Source organism: Gastrolobium bilobum, unplaced genomic scaffold (assembly GCF_033153095.1).
Source record: "Gastrolobium bilobum isolate Gb01-03AN ecotype WA unplaced genomic scaffold, APGP_CSIRO_Gbil_v1 utg25868, whole genome shotgun sequence".
Taxonomy (NCBI): Eukaryota; Viridiplantae; Streptophyta; class Magnoliopsida; order Fabales; family Fabaceae; genus Gastrolobium; species Gastrolobium bilobum.
In genome coordinates, this window is record NW_026898426.1 from 203,409 (window position 1) to 215,539 (window position 12,131).

Below are 12,131 nucleotides of genomic sequence, written 5' to 3' on the forward strand. Positions count from 1 at the left end.
ATAATTCAGTTTGAATTCTACCCTTGCCAAGCATTCCCAAAGCACCTCAACCACAACAATAATTAATTCATTTTATTATGATCCTCACACATCAAATTCATTTAATAATTTATTACGATAAAATGATAATAATAAAAAATATAAAATGTTACTAAACAATAACATAGTAATGATCTTGATTATCTAAAAATAAAAAATATGCATTTGAGAATTCAAATTTTCGTTTTAGCCTTTGATTTTTTCGTGCATTGGACTTAGTTTTCACCTCTGTTTCATGTGAACAAATTTTGTCCTGTGATCATGGTTAAACCATCAAACGTCAAAATTAAACATTATTATTTTCACATATTTAAGTAATTATAAGGGAATAGCATTTCTCTTGTGAAAAGTTGACAATGATTTGTAGTTTACAGAAAGAAAATTAATCAACAAACAAAATACTATTTTAGGAGAATAAAAATTGAAAAAACTATTCTTATATTGTTGAAGAATAGTTTTGTTTCCTACAAATTCGTCTATTTTCATTTTTTTTATGAGATAGGTTATTTTGCCTACCTTTGTCTACCCCTTTCAATATCGTTTGATTACAATTTCATCAAACGGTCAATATTTGTGATATAAAATAAACCTTTTTTTTTTTTTACTTTCTTCCTCCTCAATTTCTTCCACACATTTTCTCTCTCCTCCCTTTTCCCTCTTCCTCTACAACCAAGACCGAAAATAATGAGAAAATAGAACGAAAAACACATTCGACCATCAATTAAAAATAATTCATATAATTCTATTTCATCCGGATCTAATTATCCAACGCAAGTCTCCTCTCTTCCTCGCAACCATTGTAAAAAATGCAAGATTAATCGTTCCATTATTTTCTGTATTTTCTCTTCAAATATAGAAAATAATAAGTTTGAGGTTTTTTTTATTAAAAACACATACTCATTGATCAATATATAGCTATTGATTTCATTAACACGCTCGATTCTTATTAACATGAGGGGACCATGAAATTCCTGGGAAGTTCTTCAAACATACTGTAATTCATTCCAGTATCCCTTTTGTAGAGCTATGGTAAGGAATGTGCAAATCACTTGGAAATTTTTTATCGAAGAGATCCACTCGTCCGAGTTTCTTTCCAACCCTTATTGTTTTTACAGAAAAAATACTATCAGGTTCAGATTAACATATTTTAATTTTTTATAAATTAAATATTTTTAAAATAATATTTTCTCAAATATGGACCGTTAGATTAGATTGTAATCAAACGGTAATGAAAGGAATAAGCAAAATAAGAGTATGCCACAAGATAAAATATATCCATGAAATTAATAAGCCCCGTAAAAATTTTAGATAATCAAGTCTTATATTGTAGCATATGGAAACTTTGTGCAAATTTTATGCAACTAATTTTTCGAAAATTGAGCTGCCTTTTTTTATTTTTATGATGGGCTCTATTTCTTTTTTATCTGTGATATGAAAAATATTATTTGCAATAATATAAGAGGTGATAAATCCTAAAAATTTAGTTAAAAGGATTTATGATACTATATTCACAAAATCAAACTAAGGACAGAGTTATTGTACAGCATATCAGTACCATACCATCAATAAAGCAGGAGTTGAAGGTTGTCTAACCGTTAGGATGACAACATCTGTACAGATAAAATAATATATATATATAAAAAAAAAACAGAAGAAAGGTGAAATAAACTTAGGGTTTTATAAGAGTTATGTTGTAAGAAAAATAATTGTGTAATGTTATAGAGATTCGTTTTGCGTGCCTTAATTTTTTATTTATTTTTTTGTTTTAAAAAGTGTGGGCCCACAAAATATTGTGAGTGTAGAAAAGTTTGTTGTGTTATGTTAAATGATAAAATGAAAACCCATAAACTTAATTTTGATGGACTACACTTACTTTAATGAGCAAATATTAAGGCGCATATAAGGAGTCATTCTCCTATATCTATTTTAAATCATAATTATAGATGATTTTATTCTTCTACACTATCACAACTCACATAGAGATGAATGTGTTTGTCTCACACATTACAGGGTCAATTTGCGAACAATGCATGTATTTATGATCGTCACAACAATTAGTTAATTTTTTATTGTATTTGAAATTTTTATTTAATTATTTTTTCTTTTGAACTTAGGCTTTCTTAATATAAAAAATAGCTAAAAAACTAAATTCAAAATAGATGTTATGTGATAAAATTATGCGATAAAAACCATTTATCTATCATAAAAGGCAGTAAACATATAAATTTAATATGAAAAAAAAGGTTATGGAGCACGTGTTATTACATATGAATTAGCATTTCTGCTCCGAAATATTTACAATCATTCTCTTTCAATAATAATGATTTTTGTTGCAATATTTTTTAGTACGTTCGTTTAATAGTTATTATGATAACAATAATTAATTTTCTTTAATTCTCTGAGTATTATCAGGTATATATTAATTTCTCATAAATTATATGTTTAAAGAACCTTAATTGCCTTCCCCAAAATGAAGATATGTTTATACAGTAACCGAAAGTTTTTAATGCAATAATATATACGATTTAATTTCGATGACTGTACAAAAAAAAAAAAAAAAGAGTTATATAATATTGTCACACACCTTTCACCCTTCCCATAAAGCTGCAAATATCATTCTCTTTAGCACACTCTCTCTCTTTGTTCCGCTTTTTTCTCTCTCTCTCTCTCAATCGTACGCCTACAAACGCACACACTAGTCTAAGCTAAAGTCACCCTCACCCACACTCACTTCCTCCACTATTCGAAACCGTTTTTTTCCTCTCTCTCTCTCTCTCTCTCACTTATGCTTCTATGCATCTATGAACTTCTCTCCATTCCTGTCGCTACCTCTTCCTCTTCTCTAGTTTCTTAGCAGTTACCGCTCTCAGCATTCACTCGCTCTCACATTTTCTCTCATTTTTGTTTTCTGTTCCCCTGATTCTCCATTTTCCCCCAAATGGAAAAGAAACAGGGTTTCTTCTCTGCTCTCAAAGAAGAGGTGGTTCGCGGTCTCTCACCCTCGCGTTCTCGGGTCAACAGCCCCGCCCGAACAGCCTCACCCATTGCGGGTCTCCTCAGGAGGAAGAAGCACCACGCCAACACCAACGCAGACATCTCCGTCGCAAGATCCACGAGTTTGAGGCCGTTAGGGGAGACCCTCACGCCCTTGATCGAAGGACCCGACCCGGATGGAGCAGAAAGTGGGGATCCGAAGAGAATCGGGTCGGGTATCGGCCAATGGATGAAGGGCCAACTGTCACGTGCTCCTTCCGTTTCGTACAAAAGGTCTGATCTGAGGCTTCTTCTGGGTGTAATGGGTGCGCCACTTGCTCCTGTTCATGTCTGCGCCACCGATCCCTTGCCTCATCTCAGCATCAAGGACACTCCCATTGTCAGTTCTCTCTTTTTTCCCGCACACCCATTGTCCCAATTTTCGTTTTTTTTCTCCCCAATAAGAGAATACTTAACATGCTTTTGGTGTTTTGCTGTTAATTGAGTACTCGAGTGAATGAAATTTCTCTCTCTCCCTCTCTCTCTCGCGGATGCATGTGCTTCGGATTTTTGGACATTTTCTTCTCATTGTCTTGTTATGAATTGGGGGAAAATGAATATCTTTCTCTCGAGTCGAGTCGCTGAGAATATGGTTTTTCTGGTAAATTACATGGTGTTTTATGCACCTTGTCGTGTTTTGATTCCGTGGAAGATTCCGTTTATATTGGATGTTGCAATTTCTAGTTTTATTTGCGGTTGTGTGTATGTATGTGCTTGGCTGAAATGGTTAACCCTTTCTATAATTTCAGTTCAAGAGTTGTTCTGATTAGAACAGGGAACCAAAAACTTCTTTACCCGGTTCTATGTGCTATGAGAATTTTAGCTTGGTAACTCAAATAATGTATAACTAAGTTCTTAATGTGATGTCTGTTTTCTAGTTAATGGGACTGGTTTTTTTTTTTAAATAAAAAAATTCATTTACTCTAAATTTGTGAAATTCACTTAATTTCAGCTGAGCTAATACTAACTTTTTGATGTTTTGTCCATGGGTACCCTTGCAGGAAACTTCATCTGCCCAGTACATATTGCAGCAGTACACAGCAGCGTCTGGAGGGCAAAAATTGCAGAACTCTATACGAAATGCATATGCAATGGGAAAGGTTAGAATGGTAGCTTCTGAATTTGAAACTGCAACTAGGGTAGTGAAGAACAGGAATGTGTCTAGGTGTGCAGAGTCTGGTGGATTTGTGCTCTGGCAGATGAATCCGGACATGTGGTATGTAGAGCTTGCAGTTGGGGGAAGCAAGGTTCATGCTGGCTGCAATGGCAAACTTGTTTGGAGGCACACACCTTGGCTCGGTGCTCACACAGCAAAGGGTCCTGTGAGGCCTTTGCGCCGTGCACTTCAGGTTGGATTTTATTTTCCAATTTTTCGGCTGCAGTGTGCCATTTTTTTTCTTTCTATTTTAGTGTTCTGATCCCCATTTCTCTCTAATTTCTAAATGTGTGTATATTTGTTTAAATAGGGTCTTGACCCTAGAACCACTGCAAGTATGTTTGCTGATGCCAGATGCATAGGAGAGAAGAATATCAATGGTGAGGATTGCTTCATACTTAAGCTCTGTACGGACCCTGAAACATTGAATGCTCGAAGTGAGGGCCCTGCGGAGATTATAAGGCATGTCTTATTTGGCTACTTTAGCCAGAAGACTGGACTTCTTGTTCACATTGAGGATTCTCATCTGACCCGCATCCAATCTAATGGGGGTGATGCAGTTTACTGGGAAACCACAATCAATTCATTCCTTGATGATTACAGGCCTGTTGAAGGGATCATGATTGCCCACTCCGGCCATTCTGTGGTAACTCTTTTCAGGTTTGGGGAGATGGCCATGAGCCATACTAAAACAAAAATGGAAGAAGCCTGGACGATCGAAGAGGTTGCATTCAATGTTCCAGGTCTTTCGGTAGATTGCTTCATTCCCCCAGCTGATTTGAGAACAGGTTCTGTGGGTGAAGCTTGTGAACTTACTCAAGATGAAAGAGGAAAGAACTCACTATCAGTACATCGGGCCAAAGTTGTTGCACTGGAGAAATCGCATAATTGCAGCATTGATAACATGATCTGGAAGATGGAACTCTAACGATGGGGGTAGGATCAATTCAAGGCAATTGTTAATAGCAGTCATTAGTTTTTGACTACTAACGTTTAGATGTTAGAGTAGGTGTTCAGTTGGTTCTTTGTGGAAGTTTGTTTATGCCTCTATATACTCTGTAAATAGAGCATAAAAATTCACGGGTGTTATGCAGACCCGAGTGAATATTTATACTCGATGCAGAATCCAACTATGGAGTTGGAGCTCGTTTTTCCATTTCGGAAGAGAGCTAATGGAGGTTAAATTTTTAGCTTACCTTCTATAAATGAGGGAAGGTGGCTAAGCTTTGGTATAGTAGGCCCATTAAACTTTTGTTACTCAGCAACTTATCTAAGTGTCGGTGGTGGTAATATTAAAGAGTCTGCCATTGACCACAGTCAGTTTGACGCTAACAGCTTCTATGTGGTGTAGAAGTTCTTTCTGTGTTTGGAAAGGTAACGAGGGTGTTTTTGATAGCTAATGGAGTAGGGTTACAGAGACAATACTCAGTCCTAATTGATGTACCCAACATCTCTAATATGCTTCCGGTTGTGTTATGATGCTATTTTGTCAGTGCTCCTGAAAATGAAACACTCTATTCATTTCTGTCAGCTAATGAATGCTCGTGATTGATATATGTTATCTTCACTAATTTTAATTTACTTGTTAACGTTTGTTTGCATTTGTAACAAGAGTGTATGGTATTTGATATTTCCCCAATTTATTAATGTCTGGGTAATTTTGTAGAAAAAAAATGTAATTAATCACCCGTTTTTAACTATATTTTCTCTCTCTTCGATTATAATTGATAATTAAAATATCAAACATAATTACTCTTTTATAAAATGGTGAAACTCTAAGGAAGTTGAGCTTTATGAATGAATGTGCATCTTGAACTCCCTAAAATAAAAGAAAAATGACAGATGGGACTTGCTATCTCTGTAGGAAAGACAGAAATGAGTCCTGTAACATAACAAACTTTTAACCCATCAGAGGGCCGTTTGGTTGAGGAGAGATTTGAAATTTTTTGAATACTAAGAAAATGGTTGAAAAGTGAGTTAGGTAGGAAAATGTAAAAAAAGTAATACTAAGGAAATGTAATTGATAGGGAAATGGTTGAAAAGTGAGTTAGGTAGGAAAATGTAAAAAAAGTTGTTTGGTTTGAACAAATTTTACCGGGCAAATTAGGTAAGATTTATAAAATTTATGTTTGGTTTGAGGTAAAATATAGATGGGAAAATAAGTGACAATTATGAAAATATCCCTGTTATTAAAAATTTTAAAACGAAAAAGAAAAAGAAAAGAAGATAGAGAACAGAGACAATGGAAAATTTCAAAACGAAAACGAAAATGCCAACACCAAATTTGCTGTGAGGAACTGCAATCGTATAGAATTTGCAGTGTGTGAGGGACAGAGAAAGTGCATGATGAGGTTGAGAAAAGGTCCAAGCATGGTAATCTGCTTGCGGCTGACCTTCTGGACCCAGGCCTTGATACGCATAGAATTTGCAGCGTGTGAGGGACAGAGGAAGTGCATGATGAGGTTGAGAAAAGGTCCAAGCATGGTAATCTGCTTCCGGTTGACCTTCTGGACCCAGGTCTTGATATGCCTGCTGCTCACAAATGCTGAAGACTTTGGGCCTGTTTGATTGTGTTCTGGTTTTTTTGTTCTTAAAATTGTTTTGTAAAATGGTTATGGAAACAGTAGTTTTCTATATTTTTTTCTTTTTGAAAGTTAAAAACCAAAACAGAAAACAAAAACAACACAGACATGTTCTCTAAATTTGATTTTAAAAACAAAAAAATAGTTATAGTTTTCAAAACATTTTTTACAAAACAAGTCTTACCAAACGAGTTTTTTAGTTTTTTTATTCTGAAAACTAAAAAACTGTTTTGCAAAAAAGAAATCAAACAGAGCCTTTAGTTTAGTCATTTTCAGTTCCGTTTTTCTCTTATTTCTGTAGTTTCTTTGGTTCTGGTTTTTTGTTCTGTTTGTGGTTCTCTTGTTCGTGGAGCTTTGCCCCTTTGGTGTACCCAAAAAAAAAAAAAGGTCCATAGGAATCGTCGTCATTTGATGATTTAGCTGCAGAAGCAAAACAAAGAAAAATGGTGAAGACTCGTAGGAACAGAATATATAGTAAGTAACCAAATCAAAGGATATATTTGGTATGATTTGTTGTGGCCCATGTGATTTAGCCGGCTAAAATCAAAAACCACCTCTCACTTTGCTTTTTAAACAGTACCGATGCATAGTTAAATGGAGCAAAACTGAAAATGGTATGTATCATGTTTCTCTGGGTATTGAGCCATTTCTCCCTCAACCAAACGCATGCTTCCAATAATCTCAACATTATTTGCATGGGGTAATTCAAAAATCCCCCAACCAAACACCACCTAAAAATTCTAGGTAGTGGATCTTGTGAATGTAATTTTCCAGTCTCTGCAAAAGAGAAGTATGCACTGTGTGGAAGCTTCCCTCTTTTTTCGATGGCCTTGGTCAAATGAGCTTAGGAAAATAAAGAGGAAACTAATGGGGAATATAACCCTTTTTTTAAGGGATTATATATTTTTTATTGTAGAGATAATTTTATTTTTTATTAATACATAAAAGTGTGTAGAACCATATAAATTAAAGAGAAAAATAGAAAAAATAATAATATGAGTATCATATACCTTTATATGTGAAATAGAGTTATCGTTAACATAAAAATATTAATTTTTTTTAGGATTATATACTTCTTCTATCACTGCAGATGAGAAAAAGTGCAGCAATACTTATTTTTATCATGATACGCGTCTGAATCCTGATGTGTTTTTTTTTAGGCCAGAATACGACTTCGTATCTTAGTGTTAATAATTTGCTACAACTTTTTTCATTAGCAGCAAAATGAGAAACAACTAAATTTTTTTTAATATAGTAAATAGAAGCAAGAGAAACTCGGAATAAAGTAAATTGGTTAGGTTTCTGATGAAGGGCCTGCGGGTATGTGTCTGCGTGAGCGTGATTGTGGAACGACCACGAGGTTCGATGCTTCCAAAGCCCCAGCTGATGTAACCAGATTCCTTTTGCTTTCCTTTATTTATTTTTTTATCTCGTAAATATATTTTTTTTCTTTTTTGCTTTTTGAGGTATTGTCTTTCTCTTCTTTATTTTGTGAAGAATAAATTTGATTCCAAATAAAGGATAATTGTTGATTGGCAAGAATCAGCAGATATAATTTGGAGTCCAATTTAGAAATTTGACATAAGTGTCAAAGGGTCATGCTCTTTCTCTATATATATATGAAAAATATTTTTTAAGAAACTTGAGATAAATTTATCTGTTATTTCAAAATTACGTCATTTTATTTATTTATTTCTTTATATTAATTGATTCATTATGATTTCCTTTTTCTCTCTCTTCCTTTATCACCATCGATCCATCTTTGTACAGTTAAGATTTAGTAATAAAAATAAGATTATCTCAAACAGCTTGAGAAACGATAAGTCCTATATGGGAAAAACATTTCTCTAGCAACTTGAGATAACTTTATCTCCGGTAATCCCAAAAATACGTCATTTTATTTATTTATTTTCTTATATTAATTTATTCAGCTTTGAATGGTTATAATTTCCTTTTTCTCTCTCTTCCTTTATTACCATTGATTCATCTTTGTACGGTTATGATTTAGTAGCCGGAGATAAAGTTATATTCGGCAGCTTGAGAAATGATAAACCATATATATATATATATATATATATATATATATATATTGGTGGAAGAATATTCCAAAAGCGGTCAACAGACTAGAGTTTTATTTTATTCCATTTATATTTTTTTTACCTTGGTGATGGTTGGTCCGTTGGATCATGTTATCTAGTGTGCATCTGATTGTTTTGCTTCTTCTTCTTTTTTTGGTTTTCGGTTTTTTAAGAGTGATTGTGATACTCTAAAGTAATGAGTTACTCTGGAAACCTACCTTCTGGATAAAACTCCTTGAGCCTTCGTTTTCTTTCTTATCCAATTTCAGCATCATGTTTTACTTTTACAGCACATTCTTACATTTTTGTGGGGCATAGTCAAATTTGTACACATTTATGACCATCACCACCCCATGCCTGCTCAATTAATTGATCATGTACGGTTAGAAAAACACGAATTTGACTCTTGGTTGGTTGGACGGTTTATAAGAAACTTAGCTACAACTTCTCTAATTACAAAAGTTAAAAAAAAACAATGAAAATCTCGTTTCATGGGGTCCAATTATAGACGAAGATTGTCAGATTTGTGAGAATGCTGTGAAAAAGAGCTTGATGACTACTTCTTTTCCTTAAACTTCAATTTTTAAATCCATCCAAGCTAGTCACGCTTGAGTCGAGTCCGGGTAGCTTTTCTTTTTCTCTTGTTTACCATTTTAAGATGTAAATGTAATTAACTCACTGATGTAGACAATGCAACCAAATTTTGTTTAGCTGGTCCTTATAACTAACCATCTTTTTCTTCTTCTTCTTCTTTTAGTACAAATAACTAACCATCTTTCATTTCCTAGATTGGGAGTACTCACATTATAGAAAAGTAAGTTTGTAAAAGAAATTGTCATTCCTAAGCCAAGTGAACCAACAAATGAATTTTGATAGGTACTTGTAATGATAACTATGTATGCACGTATATAATTGCCATAAAGCTGCATAAAATAAAATAAGAATTGAAAATTCGACATAGCTAACGGGGTAAATGAAAAAAACTTCAATGCATGGTTGGGTGTTCTTTTTTATTAAATAGAGAAAAATTTTAAGACTTAAAAAAAATATGGGTAAAAAGAGAAGAAAAAAATTCTCTATTTAACAAAAGGAAATACCAAGCTCGGTAGTGCATTAAGAGGGCGTTTGGTAGAGTAGAATTTTTTTTTTGTCCATGAATTTCAATTTTCAAAAATATAATTTTTACATTCAGTTTACGATAATATCTAAAAAATTAAAATTTTAAAAAATTCAACTTCCTGAAAATTCTGAAAAAAATCTCGTACCAAACAACACGTGAAACTTTTCTTGGATCAAATTGAGTTGAAGGTTTGATTTAAGGGAAATGCAATTTTTTTAACAGAAGAAGTGATTTATTTCTCACGAACAATAAATAATGGTGGGGTCACTTAAAAAAATAAAAATAAATTATATTTTTTTTTATGAGTTAGTGGCAAAAAAAATGTATTTTCTCATGTAATAGAAAAAATACATCTCACTTGATTTAATTAGCTGTCTAGATGTTGAGTTTGTATTGGTCATACAACCTTGTACCAAAGAAGTTTGTCTCATGTAGTACAACTACCCCTACTCTGCTCGTTATCAGGCCAGGACCTTCTAATATTATTGTAAAGAATTTTGGATACGTCATCCTAAAAGTTAGTTCAAAAAGTGAGAGTGTCCAAGATCTTATAAATTCTACATTAGTTGCATATATAATCAATGTGGGACTATATATCTCAACACGCCCCCTCACATTGGGCTTGAAGAGTGGACAATGGAACAGACCCAGCCTACCTGTGCTAAGAAACGCCACAAGAGAAAGGCGAGACTCTGATACCATATAAAGAATCTTGGAATACATCACCCCAAAAGTTAGCTCAAAGGGTGAGAGTGCCCAAGACCTTATAAACTCCACATTAGTTGCACATACAACCAATGTGAGACTATACATCTGAGCATGTATTTCCTTTATAAATGATGTCATCTTCATTGAAAAATATAAAGTATAAACTTGTAGATCTGAATTTACTAGGAAATCTGACTTCACGATCCTTCTACTTACAAGCTCTTCCTTAGTATTCACATCCCCTATTCAGCACTCGTGGGCCAAAAATAACCCAAAATATAGAATTAATAGCAAAATGTGCTGACTGCTGTGAAAGGAAAACCATGAAATTAACACTACACTAGCAAACTTGCAGAAATCTAGCCAGGGTACTCAATTAATGGTCAGAACCGGGAGGCATGGTTCTGAGGTTGATGACGCTTTCCTTGGTAACAGAGGTCTGACATTTTGAACGTGACATTATTTTTGTTAATCTACGTATATAATTTTGAAGATATAAGATATTCATATTATCAATTATCTTTAGGGTTTTATAAGAGTTATGTTGTAAGAAAAATGATTGTGTAATGTTATAGAGATTGGTTTTGCGTGCCTTAATTTTTTATTTTTTTTTGCTTTAAAAAGTGTGGCCCCACAAAATGTTGTGTGTGTAGAAAACTTTTTGGTATCATGTGACATGATAGATGCAAATCCCTTATCTTTATTACTAATTTATTGTCACTCTAATATAAGTATGTACTATGAGAATATATTAAAAATTATTTTTCTTTTTTCTTTCTTTTAAAAAGTGATACCGAATGATAATTAGAGTCATAATTGATGCACCACTAGGGATAGCCTAGTGGTGTTAGGTGTGTTTAGTGTGTATTAGGTGTGCGGTTCGATTTCTTATAATGTCCAAAAAAAAAGAGAGTCATAATTGATTGATAGTAAAAATATTTGATAATATGAATATCCTAGCAAAATGTTCAAATCTCAACATTTAAAGAGTGGCAAAATTCCAAAACAATATTCTAGATAATAGTGTCTAATTAATATCTGTTTTGACTTCCTTAAGCACATTTCCTTCCTCGAATGAACATGTTAGATTCCAAGGTTGGCTTATTAACTTCTAATTGAACCTTATAAATGCATTTGGTGCCTTCCTAGCGAAACCCTGAAGTTCTTATTCTTCAAATGAATGATTTATGATTAAGAAACAAGGATTTCCCTCAGGAAAGAAGGTTAATAAGACATATAATAATAAAAAAGAAAAGTATTGGGGTAACATAGTTTAGCTGCTAAAGATCACAATAATTTACAAGAACAACATGTAATTGTAGGGTAATTAATTGCCTTGACTTTGTGACCCTCGTTTCTCCTACAGAGCATAATCCTGAAAAACAGGAGGGTTATAGGAATTGTTCTATATTTAG

At 33.5% G+C, this 12,131-nt stretch overlaps 1 protein-coding gene across 1 annotated transcript; it reads left to right on the plus strand.

The window, feature by feature from the left end:
- The first annotated feature begins 2,675 nt into the window (after positions 1-2,675).
- LOC133316202 (uncharacterized) lies at positions 2,676-5,750 on the plus strand. Its single transcript, XM_061517926.1, has 3 exons — positions 2,676-3,412; positions 4,074-4,421; positions 4,539-5,750. The coding sequence occupies exons 1-3, from the start codon at positions 2,978-2,980 to the stop codon at positions 5,154-5,156; spliced, it is 1,401 nt and encodes a 466-aa protein (XP_061373910.1). The 5' UTR covers positions 2,676-2,977; the 3' UTR covers positions 5,157-5,750.
- The last annotated feature ends 6,381 nt before the right edge of the window (positions 5,751-12,131 follow it).